The sequence below is a fragment of the Benincasa hispida genome, chromosome 1, assembly GCF_027475165.1.
Source record: "Benincasa hispida cultivar pf3 chromosome 1, pf3_genome.v1.1, whole genome shotgun sequence".
Lineage (NCBI taxonomy): Eukaryota > Viridiplantae > Streptophyta > Magnoliopsida > Cucurbitales > Cucurbitaceae > Benincasa > Benincasa hispida.
In genome coordinates, this window is record NC_143478.1 from 36,945,356 (window position 1) to 36,962,130 (window position 16,775).

The 16,775-nt window shown below is 33.8% G+C and overlaps 1 protein-coding gene across 1 annotated transcript; it reads right to left on the reverse strand.

The window, feature by feature from the left end:
* Positions 1-246: 246 nt before the first annotated feature.
* LOC120070182 (12S seed storage protein CRD-like) lies at positions 247-2,293 on the reverse strand. The gene is made up of 3 exons (XM_039022041.2): positions 2,039-2,293; positions 608-1,325; positions 247-512 (listed from the first exon to the last, which is right to left on the reverse strand). Exons 1-3 carry the CDS (start codon positions 2,220-2,222, stop codon positions 392-394), a joined length of 1,023 nt encoding a protein of 340 aa, XP_038877969.2. The 5' UTR covers positions 2,223-2,293; the 3' UTR covers positions 247-391.
* Between the last annotated feature and the right edge of the window lie 14,482 nt (positions 2,294-16,775).

Consider the following 16,775-nt stretch of genomic DNA (forward strand, 5'->3'; position numbering starts at 1 on the left):
GGATGAAAATTAAATCTCTAACTTCAAGAAAGGAAAGTTATACTAATTACCATTAAATTGAGTTTATTTTGACTTTTGAAATTATGATTTAGTCCTTAACAATTTAATTCATGTTTTTAAATTGACGATAATGTAATTTCTAAATTTTAATATATAACAATTTAGATTTATAAATTAAAATTTTTAATGATTGAGAGTGAAAAATGTATAGATGGAGTAGGGAATTTGAATCGACTCCATCAACCATTTGGCAAACAAATATTATATATTATTACATTGTTATTGGCATGGAAATACAATCATGTTGCAAACATAGACCAAATCAAATACATGATTAAATGATAATAATACAATAATCAATTATTGTCTCTCATCCAAAGACAAATCTTTGTTAAACCTTCGACCTAAAGAGCTCCTCGAACTTCGCCGTGACGTTGTAAGAAACTTGAAAAACCTCCGGCGACAATGCCTCCAAAACCGACGTCTTTCCGGCCAATTCTTCCACCAAAGGACTGTTCAATTTAATATCAGAGATGTTAATTTTTAATATTCAGAATAAACCCAAATAAAAAAATAATTAAAAAAAAAAGTTGAAGCTTTTCATTACTGAGTATCTGTGATCATGGAAATACACTCCAAGCCTTCTTCTCCGGCGATCTTCCCGACGGCGAAGTATCTGGGGACCAAAATCAGCTGACCCATTTTCACCTCTACATTAATTTTACTCGAAAATCCGACGATTTGAATCTTCCCCGATCCTTTAGCCACATAGATCAGTTGATCGGACGGCTCAGCGACGTACATTGGCAACCGGATGGCGTTGTCGTCGAGCTTTTCGAGAACTGCCGTCAAACCAGTTTGGCCAATGAACGGAAATTTGGATTCCATCACCGTTGTAACGACGGCAGCCCCGACTTTGGGTCTGATGTCCGGCACGGTGGCGTCAATGTTGTAAACTAGTTTGCTGTGTTTGTGGGGTTTGGGAAGGGATTGGGATTGTTGAACGGGGAGGATTAGGGCATTGGGTTGGCTTTTGAGAAGTGTGGTTGTTTCTTCTTTGTTTAGAGAGTAGGATTTTCCGATGTACTCCGGCGAGAAGCCTTGTAGAAGGCCGAGAGGGCCGGAGAGGACGAAGTAAGAGATGTCACCGGGGACATGAGCGCTTTTGGTTTCACTCAAAAAGATGATTTCTAAATCAGAGTCTCCGTCGTTGAACCACCATGACGTGACTCCGGTTGGCACCGGAATTAGATCTCCTTTCTTTAGCTTCACCACCACCTCGTTGCATTTTTTTGGAAATACGAATCCTGCAACTTCATCCTCACCTAAAAGTATCGTACAACATTTATCAAGGTCTAGTTGATACAATTAAATTTATCATCATCTATTATATTAAATTTTAAAATCAATCAATGATTTGGCTATAGTATTAAATTTTTATTGATATGTAGATATTTTTATATTTCTATGGATTCGACATCGATACGAGGGATGAATCTATATTCAATTATATGGTAGAAAAATCCATGAAATATAAAGAAAGTAAGCAACAAAATAATAGACATGTTAACTTATTTAAAATTATAAAAGACTTATTTACTAGTCTAAATTTACTTTTTGAATTTTCATAAAATTAAGATCTCGATATACCCATCAACATCGACGTTATAAACCTTAGATTTAACATGGTATCAATGTTAGAAGTTTCAAATTTAAAAATCAAATAGTCATCAAATGAATCAAGAAAATTTGAACTTTCACTTCTAAAAATCGATATCCATGATGGAAAAAAAAAAAAAAATAGAAAGCGAAAGTCGATATGAATGAAAAAAAAATAGAAAGCTTGAGAAAATTTAAACTTTTACTTCTAAAAATTGACATCAATAAAAAAAATGAAAAGTTCTTTCACTTCTAAAAGTCAATATCAATGAAGAAAAATAGAAAGTTCAAGAAATTTGAATTTTCACATCTAAAAGGTCGAATGAAAAAAAATAGAACGTAAAAGTCGATATTAGAAAGCTAGCGAGAGAGAAGATACCTCGAAGAACATAGCCGAATTTAGAGCAATCAGCATAGTGAGGAAGGGCGAAGCCGCGAGGGCGGAGGAGAAGGCGGCCGGCGGCGACTTTGGTCTGAGCAAGCAAGGGATAGTCAGAAGGCAACCATTTGTAATATGAACCAGCTTCTCCCTCAAAGGAGGGCTTTGGACTCATCGCCTCCATTATTTGATGATTGTAGAGAAATAATAATTGGACAACGGGGTTTGTTTTGGTATGATTTCTCTAGCTCGTGGGGTATATAAAGCAATTTTTTTTGTTGGGAATTTATAATAAAATACACGACGGTCCAGTTTTTCAGATTCTACTGTGATGAATGTTGGGCTGTCTTTAATGTAAAAATGGGCTTCTGATGAACTACTCCCAAGGCCCAAATTGAGAAAATCCGTTCAGCTTAGAAAACCAACGGGAAGATACCCTTGAATCAATACCATGCACTGAAAGCACAATCCGTATATTTTGATTTGATTTAACCGATGATAAAATAGAATCGTCAGAGACTTCATAATACATTCAAGACATAAAGTTAATGATTTATATATATTATTGACGGTTTCATATTTGTTTTGATTTGATTTAGTCACTTTTCAAAAATATTAATCAATCTTTAATTTGTTTATCACCATTTTTATTTTAATTTATAATATATCTTTAGATTTCACATTATTTTATTTTTTTTTATTATTTTAAATTCAGATTAAATTCTATTATCTTGATTAGGATTTTAGTTAATAATTTATATATATTATTGTTAGGTTCTTAAAAGATGTATATTTTCTATGTTAATTCCCCCAAAATTGTGTTGATTATTTGTTTTAAATGCTAATTTTGTAGGTAAAATAGTCTCCGAGGCATTTAGGAGTCATTAACAAAAGATCGGGTCAAAAAGAATCCAAAATAACCAAGAAAATCAACAATTTGAAGAGAATCGCGTAAATTACCAAAATGCCATTGAGAATCAAGTATTCACATCGAGTTTCAGCATCACGACCCTAGGAGAGGCATTGCACAATGCTTGAAGACAAAACGCTTTATTTTGCTACAAAACAGGGCAGCGTTGCAACGCTCCGAACTTTGACGCAAAGCACCATACACGCGCGCCTTGCGTTGACGAGCAATTGAGGGTAGCGTTGCAACGCAAGCCCAATGCTCCTTCGTCTTTTCATCGATTCAACGTGTCAACGCTACTCCAACGTCGTGATGCTAGCCTACAGACTATAAAAGGTTTTTTTGCATTTTTGCAAAGGAGAGAAAGAAAATCCATGGAGGTGGTGATCTCTCTTCGAGTTCTTTCACTTCTTTGATAATTCTTGTTCCAATTTAGGTTAGATTTTATATTTTTATTGAATTGTAAACAAAACTCTTGTAACTCTTCATACAATTTTTCAATGAATTTGTGAAGTTTGATTGAATCTTGTTTCTATTTCAAGGGTTCTTGCAAATTCTTTTGAGTTTCTTTATCAACTGCAATCTGAATTATGCCTTCTTGAATATGATTTTAATTCCTGAAGCATGTTGAATGATTTATATCTTGAACATGTATAGCCTAGATGCTTGGCTTTATCACAATCGTTGTTGAATATGTTGCTTTCAATGTGTTCGATGGAATGTGTACCCAAGATCTTTAAGAGGCAATAGTAATTGTATGTTGATGACTATCCTAGGATGCACTAATTACTAGATTTGGAGAAATTTTGGTTAATTGAGTAAGCTACCTTAAAAATTAATCAACGCAATTGAACCCTAGAATCTAATGTACATGTTTTCTATTCTATATGGCCGCTATCGAACCCAATAGAAGTAGAAGCATGTAGGTTAATTAGGGTTTGGCCTATCCAACCTTAATCAATGATTAGGACGCTCTCTCAACTAGGTTATTGCTAGTTATCGGCCTTTGTAGAGGCTAGGTTGATTGAGTTGAGCGAGTAGTTGCAAACATAATCCGATTGTCAACAAACTTTTAGAATTCGATGATAGAAATTGTATTGAACGTCTAACTTGAACTAGAAGCAATTTCATTCCTTACTTGTTTACATTCATCTTTTATCTTTTGATCTTTAGTATTTTTCCAATTCAATCAAACGGCCCATTTTATTACTTTAATAGTCAAGGTTAGATAATAAAGGATAAGAATTAATACCTTCCCTGTGGATCGACCTCTTACTTCCACTTTAACTATGAGTTAGTTAGGTTGTTGTTTGAACTTTATAAATATCATTTGTTTCGGGCTAGGTAGAATTAATGTCACCTACTTAGCAATCAAACAAAATGATGCCGTTGTCGGGGATGGCTAAGACATTTAATTTTTTTCTTAGCTAATTTGACTAGCAAACTTTAAAAACCAAAATATTTTCCTTTCTTTGTGTCTACTTGTTTTAATATGACGGACATGAATATCTATTACACGCTTCGAGCGATGTATGCAGCCCATCAAAGAGAACAAAAGATAAGAAAATTTAATGAACTTAAAAGTGAAATAAATGAATTAACCTCTCTTGTTCGAGTTTTGGTTACTAAACACACACAAGATTCACGTGGTCCTGAGCGCGAATGCTATGCTCCTTGGAAGATGCCTAACCAAATCTCGTTATCGATGTCGTATCCTTCTACCAATATAGGTAATTCTTTAGAAAATTTAGTTGATGAACTTTCTGACTACTCTTGTGAGTTTATGTATGAACATTCTTATCTTTCTCAAGAACCATCGAGTTTCCAGTAGGATAGCTTCTATTCCGGACATGAGGTTAGAACCAACTTTCAGAATTATTGTGACCTTGTTGCCCAGAATATCAATTCGGTTAAGAGAATCAATGAGCCTTGGGAAGATGCATTTTCTGAAGATACTGAGTTAAATGATGGAGAGATTCACATCGATGATCCTATTGAGCTGTCGATTCTTCGAAATTCCTATCAAGGTAAGACATTGGATTTAATAATGTGTGAACTTGCTAATGGCTTTTCTAATTATGATCCGGATTCAATTGAGTTTCACCTGGAGACTCAAACCCCCGTGCCAGTTGAGGTCTATCAAACACCTGAGCTTGCACACTCCATGCTTTTATTGGAAAACCATTCAGAGCCTTCCGTCATCTATGGCACTAAAGCCAATCTAATTGAGGAGTTTCCTTGGACCAACGATGAAGATGATGGTTATTTCACACTATTTTCAAAACAAGTAAGTAGGGATAAGTATGAGCCTGTACCACACCTTAAGGAATCTCAGGTAAAACAGTTAGAGGCTTCCAAGCCTAGGACAATTTTTATTCCTGAAATTTCTTGCATCTTTAATTATTGCTCATATTTTCCTTATAAGTCAGAGTCAGCTGTTGAGTCTTTTCTTTCTTTAGACTCTTTTGGGTCATTTAAGTCTTTTGATTCTTTCTTTTTTCCTTTTTTGCAAAATATTATTAAATCCAAATCCGACTTGTCTAGTTCTTGAAAGAGAATGAGTTCTCTTATAGCCCTTCCAGGCTATATAGATCCATCCAAGAGAGGATTGAAGAAGTAAGAAAATTTGTTTGTACCTTGAAAGGCATAAGAGTCGGGTCGCGTCGAGCAATCGACATTAAAAACTTTCCCTTCCTGAAGGTAGCCAGACGTAAAAAATAAAACAAAATTTTCAGTTTTCTTTTAATAAACAAAGTCTTTTTCTAACTTTTTCATTTTAGATTTAATTTGTTTAGAATTAGTTTTGATTTTCTTTTAGAGTAAACCCTATAAGTTTCTAGTTTTAATTTTGATTGAAAAAAAAAATTATGGCATAGCGTTGCAATGCTGGGTAACCAACGTCGAGACGCTGTGAGGCAGAATTGCATTTTAAATGTAGATTCTACCATTTTTGAGATACAATCTTCTAACAAGAATGAAAGAAAAGCAAAAACGAAGAAGCAGGAAAAATTTCAACCGCCACCCATTGCGCGAAATCAGGGGAGTTCTTCTGTTCGCTTTATCATTTTGTCTTTATGCTTAATTTTTAGTTTTATAAATATTGAGGACAATGTTTAGTTTTTAAGTTGGGGGTAGGGAACATTCCATGTTCTTAACAGTTACTAGGGTCGTAAAAATCAGCCATGCTGAAAATTTTTGCTTTGTAATATCTTTGCATGTCTGGAACCTTTGAGCACCTGAGCTCGGGTTATGTGGATTTTATGATCTTGATGAAATATATATCTCGATTAGGCTCTATTACATTCCTATGGAATTCATTTCTTTTTATTCTCTTAAAAAAACACAATATCATTGTCTTGGCATCATTTCTCTTATATGACTCATTTTTTTGCTTTTAATGCATGATTCATCTAAGTATGTTCATTCATTCAAGAATAATATTCACTTTGTTTGTCATGATCATTTGCTTTTCTCAATCCTTTGATTCTTATCAATAAACTTTGATGACACATTCTCTCAAGCAATGATACAAATCAATTGTAAACTCCTTAAAATCTTTTCTTACAAGATTTGAAACTCATTTTTCAAAAGAAACGTTTTTTTTTTCCTTTTAACTTCATAAAAAAGTTGAATGAATGCACATTTGATATTCATGTTTTTTGCTTGAATGTATGCATAGCTCTAGTTTAGAGTTGCTCGGGACGAACAAGAGTGTAACATCTCGAATTTTGTTCTTAATGAATTTCAATATTTTCTAGTACTAGAAGGCATTTTTGGAATTTTTGAAATTCAAAATGTAATTATTATGATTTAATTGCTAAGAAAGGGGTGTTTCAATTTAATGGTTTAATCAAAGAGAAGTTATGGAAATTAGACTTTTAATGTCACACAAATTAAATTCGAAATTAATGTCAATAATTAATTTCATTTTGGAAGGAATGAGCGTTTCAATTTAATGGATTAATCGGTATGGAAATTGGACTGTTAATGTCACAAAAATTTAATTTGAAATTAATGTCAAGAATTAATTTCATTTTGGAAGGGGGTTCATACAAATTTAATTTAAAATTAATGTCAAGAATTAATTTTATTTTTTAAAGGAGTTATGTTACACAAGTTTAATTTGAAATTAATATCAAGAATTAATTTCATTTTGGAAGCGGGTTATGTCACACAAATTTAATTTGAAATTAATCTCAAGAATTAATTTCATTGTTGAAGAGGGTTGCTTAAATTCTTTGTGAATTGAGAATTTTAAGGAAAAAATGAGTTAAAAGTTGGAAGCGGGGTCTGATTGAAGGAAGATTTTGGAGATTGGAATCTTGAGGGTGGTTATTGCTCAGGCTTCGTTGGGGAATTGAATTCAAATATTGATTATTGAAGACTACCGCTTGGATCGATATCTGAATCTAGTATCGAGGTAAGTAATCTTACTACTGGAATAGCCCACGGGTCAACACTAGATATATACTAGCATGATAGATGAATATTATGACAGAACGATAGCATGATAGACGATAGTACAGTATGGCCGATAGATGTTCTTGTATGAGTATCTGAAAGATTTATTTGTTCTCGTAGATACTTGCATGCTAGTATGAGCTGATACTTGATTCAATAAGGTTGTATTTGATATGAGGATATTGAGACATATATGCATGTTGTAGAGCCATGATGTTGAAGTGTATATGTATGTCATAGTACCATGTTCTGATACTTGTGATGTTGAGACTGTGATAAGGTCTTTGCTGATTAGTTAGATGCCCACTAGATGTTGTGTTTTCTTCGGGATTTACTAGAGATTGTGTTTCTTTCGGGATTCACCAGGGATTGTGTTTCCTTCGGGATTCACCAGAGATTGTGTTTCCTTTGGGATTCACCAGAGATTGCGTTTCCTTCGGGGTTCACCAGGAGTTATGTTTCCTTCGAGATTCACTAAGATTTTGTTTCCTTCGGGATTCACCAGGGATTGTGTTTCCTTCGGGATTCACCAGAGGTTGTGGGATTCACTAGGGGTTGTGTTTCCTTCGAGATTCACTAGGGGTTGTGTTTCCTTCGAGATTCACCAGGGGTTGTGTTTCCTTCGGGATTCACCAGAGGTTGTGGGTCCTATGGGACTCACCAGATGTTATGGGTCCTACGGAACTTACTAGAGGTAGTGGGCATACTTAACTACAGTAGGATAGAAATGAGTTTTTCATGTATGTATGTGTCCCATGAGGACTAGAGCAGTTTATATGTTCCACCAGAGGTAGGCATCTAGAGGACATAGATGCCTAGCCTGACCTCAGTAGTGGGGTTACTTACTGAGTATTTTATACTCATCCTTTCTCATGTTGTCATTTCAGGTAAAGGTACAAATGCACTTGCGAATGACAAGCGGAATCCGTGATCGAGCCACTAAGACCAGTTTTATGCTTCCGCTCATGATATTTAGATTTCTTTTCATGTTTTTCAACTTTCAGTTTTGATGTTTGAAACTTTCTATTAAGATTTGTTTTCAAACTTATTTATTTCCATTTATGACTTGTGGGTACCCTATCATTTGATTTTAATATTTGAATTTAATGAAGATCTTTTAAGTTACCTTATTTATTTAGCATTTATTTCACTATAAAAAGGGTGTCGTTTTAACTTTCATGCATGCATGCGTTTAGTAATGGTCTAGCTTGAGTCCTATGGGGTCAGGTTGTTACATTTGGTATCAGAGCTCATGTTTTGGGTTCTGTAGACTGACTTACTATGTAAGTCCAGATTGTTCCTATGGCCCATAAACGGATTCCTCGTCATCGTCAGGTATGTCTTATCAATTAAAAGTTTTATGGTAGTTATGCACTAAAATATTTGTTTAGCTTAAATGCACTAGTTATATTCTAATGCTAGGTCAGCGACTCGTTAGAAGTTATTATAAGCGGATTATTCAAGTACAATGCTACAAAAGGAGAAAAAAATTAAAATTATAAGGTCATTTGACACTAGTTTATCTCATGAAAATTCTGTTAGAAACAAACAAAAATATACCTCAGTTTAGAGATCTTAAAGGTTGATGAAACTATGTAGAGTTATGAAAATTTAGGAATAAAGATATTTAAATGTTTAAGCCAAGGAATAAAATTGTCTAGATAAGAATTCATTAAGAACTAGTGTTATGTTTTTTTTTGTTGAGTAGTGTAATTGATGTTAGTATAAATAAATTCCTTCACAAGGCACGTACTCAAGTATAAGGTTAAAAGATTCTTATGGATAAGGAGGAAAAAAAAAGAGACTATGTACTTATTAAAGGTTATGAGATATTAAAACCAAATATTTTGAGAGGAATTTTGGAAAGGATTAATAAGTCATAATCACTTTGGTAATACTACGACTTGATGGACTAGGTAAAGTATGTGTAGTGATATGAAGGATTCTTTTGGAATATCTAGCTAAGTTGATGTCATTAAAGGAAGCCAAAATAGTTGGACATGAGTTTAGACTTAAAAGGGGATAAAGCAAAGTGTTATTTGTTTGGGTTGAAGGATTCTAGATTAATTAAACCCATAGCCTTATTGTGATGAGAAGATCAAAGTTGGACGAATTTGAACAAACGAAAGTCTTTTGCAGTTTAAAAGCATGAAAATTGGCAAAGGAGAATTCTACAAGATGAAAATTCTTAGTGAAAGAGATAAGACTTATGGAGGAGTTAGTAAAATATACTTTAGTAATGAGATTATGTTCCACTTGGAAAGTGGGAAAAAAAGGTATCCAAGAATGTTTACTCTTTAAGAAAGAGAAAGGAATTTAATGTGTTCAAAACTCCTAATTAAGTATGGTTTGGAGGCATGATATGAGGGATTACAAGGAATTTGTTTTGGTATAAAAGAAAAATATCTCATTATCATTTGGAACTTTACGAGAATATGAGTTGGATGGAACGATAGCTTACATAAGTGATCGGTATGGAACTTTGTTTTAACACAAGAATCCGTTACCGAAATAAAAGGTTGAGAAGGGATAAGCTAAAATGGAGTTACTACTAACAGTAGATGTTCAAGAACTATTGACATGTGATTTTTTTAAGGCTAAAGGATAATATGAGGATTGGCTCAAGCAAGTTTTATAGCCCATGATAATATAGAGCCTCATGATGAGTTTCTCATGAATGTGAGATTTAATTAGAGAGTTATTCTTAGACATGTAGACCCTAAGAAAGACATCACAGTCGGTGCTTCTAGAGTAGAAGAAGTTTTCAATTGACCAGATTTGTTCTGGTAAGTATCTTCATATGACGCATTATATAGCATGACCAATTTCTCCACTACACATGAAATTTTACATGTGACAGAATGATAAGCTCATAAATATGTTTTTAGTGGATAAGACTTTCTTAAGCTCACGACAATTTTCATAGTTCTCAGCTTGAATGTATTAAAGTATTGTTGCTTTTCAGCATTTTAAGTTTCATAGTTATATATGGAAGGGTTGTCACACCTCTTTTGATACTAGTTTCAGCTATGTCAAATAGCGACCCTCGTTTTACATCTAGTTTTTGGAAGAGTCTCCAATTAGCATTGGGTACTCGATTGAATTTTAGTACAGCTTTTCACCCACAAACTGATGGACAGAAAGAACGTTTGAACCAGATATTAGAGGATATGTTGTGCACTTGTGCGTTAGAGTTTTCAGGGAGTTGAGACTCTCACCTGCATTTGATGGAATTCGCATAATAATAGTTATCCGACTACATTGGCATGTCGCCGTTTGAATCCCTCGACGGGAAGAGTTGTAGTTCTCCTATGTGTTGGGATGAGGTAGAAGAGAGGAAATAGCTAGGACCTGAACTAGTGCAAGCCATGAATGAGGCAATACAGAAGATTAGTACCCAGAGCTTTTTCATTAATGAACTTTCGAGAACGAAAGTTCTTTAAGGAGGGAAGAATGTAACACCTCGAATTTTGTTCTTAATCTAATTTCAATATTTTCTAGTATTATAGGGTATTTTTGGAATTTTAAAAATTCAAAATGTAATTATTGTGATTTAATGGCTAAGAAAAGGGTGTTTCAATTTAGTGGTTTAATCGTAGAGAAATTATGAAAATTGGACTTTTAATGTCACACAAATTAAATTTGAAATTAATGTCAAGAATTAATTTCATTTTGGAAGGAAATGGTGTTTCAATTTAATGGTTTAATAGGAGAGAAAATTATGAAAATTGGACTATTAATGTCACAAAAATTTAATTTGAAATTAATGTCAAGAATTAATTTCATTTTTGAAGGGGGTTATGTCATACAAATTTAATTTGAAATTAATGTCAAGAATTAATTTCATTTTTGAAGGGGGTTATGTCACACAAGTTTAATTTGAAATTAAGAATTAATTTCATTTTAGAAGGGGGTTATGTCACACATATTTAATTTAAAATTAATGTCAAGAATTAATTTCATTATTTAAGGGGGTTAATTAAATTTTTTGTGAATTGAAAATTTTAAGGAAAAAAATGGGTTAAAAGTTAGAAGCAGGGTCTGATTGAAGGAAGATTTTGGAGATTGGAATCTTGAGGGTGGTTATTGTTTAGGCTTCGTTGGGGAATTGAATTCGAAGATTGTTTATTCGAAGATTTTAATATTTGATGTTGAAGTGTATATGTATGTTACAGTACCATGTTCTGATACTTGTGATGTTGAGACTGTGATAATGTCTTTGCTGATTAGTTAGATGCCCATTAGATATTGTGTTTCCTTCGAGATTCACCAAAGATTGTATTTCCTTCGGGATTCACCAGGGGTTGTGTTTCCTTTAAGATTCACCAGAGGTTGTGTTTCGCTCAAGATTCACTAGATGTTGTGTTTCACTCAAGATTCACCAGGGATTGTGTTTCCTTCGAGATTCACCAGGGGTTGTGTTTCCTTCGGGATTCACCAGGGGTTGTGTTTACTTCGGGATTCACCAAAGGTTGTGGGTCCTACGAGACTCACCAGATGTTGTGGGTCCTATAGGACTTACTAAAGGTAGTGGGCATACTTAACTACGGTAGGATAGAAATCAGTTTTTCATGTATGTATGTGTCCCATGAGGACTAGAGCAGTTTATATGTTCCACTAGAGGTAGGCATCTTGAGGACATAGATGCCTAGCCTGACCCAAATAGTGGGATTACTTACTGAGTATTTTATACTCATCCTTTCTCATGTTGTCATTTCAGGTAAAGGTATAGATACACAGGCGAATGACAAGCGGAATCCGTGATCGAGCCACTAGGACCAGTTTTATGCTTCCGCTTCTGATTCTTAGATTTCTTTTCATGTTTTTCAACTTTCAATTTTGATGTTTGGAACTTTCTATTAATATTTGTTTTTAGACTTCTTTATTTCCATTTATGACTTATGGGTACTCTATCATTTGATTTTAATATTTGAATTTAATGAAGATCTTTTAAGTTACTTTATTTATTTAGCATTTATTTCACTATAAAAAGGGGTACCGTTTTAACTTCTATGCATGCATGCGTTTAGTAACGGCCTAGCTTGAGTTCTTGGGGGTTGGGTCCTTACAAAGAGTTAAGTTGGGGGTGTTTTGATAGGTTATTAAAGGATGTATATTTTCTATATTAATTCCCCCAAAATCGTGTTGATTATTTGTTTTTAATGCTAATTTTGTAGGTAAAACGGTCCCCAAGGCATTTAGGAGTCATTAAGAGAAGATCGAGCCAAAAAGAATCCAAAATAGCCAAGAAAATCAACAATTTGAAGAGAATCGATTAAATTACCAAAATACCATCGAGAATCGAGTATTCATATCCAGTTGCACCGTCATGACCCTAGGAGAGGCGCTGTGCAACACTTGAAGATAGAACACTTTATTTTGTTGAAAAACAGGGTAGCGTTGCAATGCTTCAGACTTTAACGCGAAGCACTATGCGCGCCTACTTTGTAGGTGTTACAAATGTTGTAAAGTGCTACAAATGATCTGATCCTGATAATTTATGTATTAGATATGCAAACGAGGATATTCTTATGAAGGAGTTTGTATAAAACCAGACCACGAAATGTTTAGTCCCGTTATATAACATCATTCATAATTGAGACTTTCATTTCACTAGGATGACCATAGGTAACATGACTTTAATCCTAAATGAGTTGTAAACTTCTGTCTATAAGGGCGGTCCTTTGATTTGCAGGGGTGAGAGTGGCCAAATCGCTGACTCAACAAGCCTACTACTTTGGGGATTCGTCTGATTAGGGAGCTGGGAACTCAGCTATACAAGATGAAATTCACTCCTTCCTCGATACAGGGGTAAGTAGATAAATTGCTCCCTTAAGAACTGATTCCGAGGCTTGAAAAATGTGGTGCCACACCTTCTCTTGGCCCGAGAAGGATTTAGTCATAGTATAACTATGATCTATTGTTCATTAGAGGAATCAATGGTACTTAAGGAGTTAGATGTAACTACGGGAGAAAAACGGTAATTTGGTCCAATTGTACTTACGAGCGATTTGTGAAGGGTCATCGTACTGTTGATTGGTTATATCAAATGGACATAAAAATATATTTGTAGTGCGAAGAATGCAGTTGTCGGTCTTTAATGGAGTGCCTGACAGTTAACGGATGATGGATAATGTGATTAAAGAGTTTAGTCAGTTATTCACGTACCGTTGGAGCTTCAAGCTATAGGTTCATAAGGTCCCCTTGGTAGCTCAATGGATTCAAGTTAAGAATAAGTTTTTAGATTAATTTGAAATGTTCAAATTAATAAGAGAGAATTTGATTATATATGATATAATTCAATTAATTCAATTATATATGATATAATTGATATAATGTATTTGATACATTATTATTTGATTGGAGAAACTAACCTTATGTTCTGGTCCCACTTACTATGAACATTCTCTCCATTTACCTTGGTATTGACCTACCCAAATGCCATTCTTTAGGGGGACACTCCCAGAGTGCCTCGAGGCTGAGGATAGATCTCACGGTGTAAAATTTTTAGGGAGAAGCATGTAGAGGTAAAGTGAAGTATCATATACCCCAATTACCTCCCACTGAATGTTCTGCCTAGGGATTCATTAACTTAGAAAATTCAGCTACTGGTTTTAACTAAGTGGTTGTTTAATTTGCTAAAAACAACACTTGCTTTTGATGATTAAACAAGTTTGGTTCAAGTCACTTTAAACACTTTAACAAACTATCATCAAATTTGCATACATGTAACAAATCTATCTAATTCACCTTTTCAGGTAGGTTCCCAGGTAGGTGTTCGACATTTCCATCGACTTAAGTACCCCAGCCTAGCAAAAATCAGTCTTAGCCAAAATGTCCCTTATAGATAGATTTGGTATATTTTTAATATTTTATTAGTCAATTTAATCCTACTAAACCGAATTAAAAAATTAAACTTAGATATCTAATCTCATTAGAACCATGAACTTAGGTCTATCTCAATCAAATTTTAAAACACTTATAAAACATGATTAAAGCCTAAATTTGCATGCAACTCTTTCTTATTGATTTTAATTCTAATTTCATTAATTATAACTATTATAAAGAATGAAATAATTAAAACCAACCATATTGCTAAGCTAGACATGCACAAGTGTCATGCTTCATGCAATCTTCATTCATTACTAATATATAATTTTTATATAACAAGTAATGAACTAAGCATACATGCTAACATACATCCTTATATTATAACATTTATAATAAAGATGATGCGTGGATATGCTTTATTGCATGCATATATTATAACTCTTATATTATATGATGCATGAGCATGCTTTAATGTAATTTAATCATGCAAACTACTATATTATAACATTTATAATATAAAGATGATGTATGAATAAAATGCATAACCTATGATGGGTTTTACAACTATATGACATATATTATGTCATATAATCTTAACATACATCACATGTACATTAAATAAAAGTTGATGGACCGGGATAATATGCCTCAAAACCAGAAATAAAAGCTAACTATTACAAAAGAATCGAGTCAACCGGTTCGAATAGGTGAACCGAGCTTGAACCGCCTGCTTGAAGCCTCTTCACTTGATCGTGTAGCAACTCCTTCAGATCGTTGAGTAATACACATTGAGTATAAAGGATCGTGTAGCGATGATCGCGTGGTTAAGGACTATGCGATGAGCATGAAAGTCCACGCGATCGTGTAGTGCACATCGAGTAATGCATGCCATGTGATCGTATAGCTAACGACTATGCGATGAGCATGATTGTCTACAAATCAAGTAGCAAGCGTCGAGTATCGTATACCAAGTGATTGTGCAGCTAGTGACAATGTGATGGCCATGATAGCCTACACGGTCGTCTAGCACGCATGTCATGCGTCGAGTATCATATACTCTACGATCATTTACCCCGAGTGTCTACGATTGAGTAAATACTACACAATCGAGTAGAACATTTCTACACGATTGCATAACCAAATCTAAATGATCGTTTAGCTTGAGCTACACGATGCTACACGATGCGACCATCGATTCGTCTTCTCCTTTGAAGCAAATAGCAATTCCTTGCGTCTTTGAAGCTTCTTCATGAACAACTCAAAACATAAACGAATACAGACTCAATTTCAAGTAAATTATGCCCAAAAATGCAGGGGCCCTTACAAATTAACTTTTGTAAAAATAAATGAAAGCTTAAACAGAGACAATTATCCTATAAACATCCATCAATAATATCTACAAACACACTTAACACATAAACGCATTGCAGAATGCTTAAAACCCACCAATATTGTAAATGAAATTCAAAATAGCAATGGAATTTGGAAATCAGAATAACTTGGCTCTGATACCAACTGAAGAAACTCTAATTAGAGAGAACTTATGAGCGAAAGCGGATCGTCCAAACTCCATTGTGAAAGAACTCATACATTCACAGTCATACTAAGCAAATTATGCATTAATCATAAATTACAGCATGCTTCTTGAAATAAATACAGAGGTTAGAGAGACAATACATTTAAAGAACGCTTCTTCAAGAATATCCCTCGAACAAACTTGAATGCAACAAGCAACTAGAACTCCCTTGAACGACAACGAGTAGCAACTCGATCCTCGAATAGATTCGGACACAACCACTAGATTACTTTAGTATTCTTGGTGTGAGAATCGAGAAGTGGTGGGCTCTGGCTTATTTTGGATAGAGGGAAGGAGGAATACGATTGAGTAAAAGGCAGCACTATCGTGTAAAAGATAGAAGTCTATCGTATAGACTCGATGCTCAATCGTTTAGTTAAAAGCACTATCATATAGTAAACTCGATGCTATCATGTAGTCAATCAATAATTAATAGTGTCAATCGTTTTGTAGAATGATTAGAAAGACCATTTTTCATCTTTTATTCCACTTTCCCATAAAAATTGTATAACCACCCACTAAAGGTAGTTATTGGAGAAAAAGAAATTTAATTATCATATAATTAATAAATTATAAATAAATACAATAACTAACTTGTCATATTATATTTATAACCTATAGTTTTAATTTCGCATCATATATAATACATAAACCATAGTTCTTTTTTATGGTATTTAATATAAGTCATATTTATATTAAATTTAATGACTATGAATCTAATTCATAGAAATTATATTTGAATCATATTCAAATATTAGTTCTTCCAATCAAATAATAATGTACCAAATACATTATATCAATTATATCATATATAATTAAATTAATTGAATTATATCATATATAATCAAATTCCCTCTTATTAATTTGAATATTTCAAATTAACCCAAAAAATGATTCTCAACTTAAATCCATTGAGCTACCAAGGGGATCTTATAGACCTGTAGTTTGAAGCTCCAACGGTA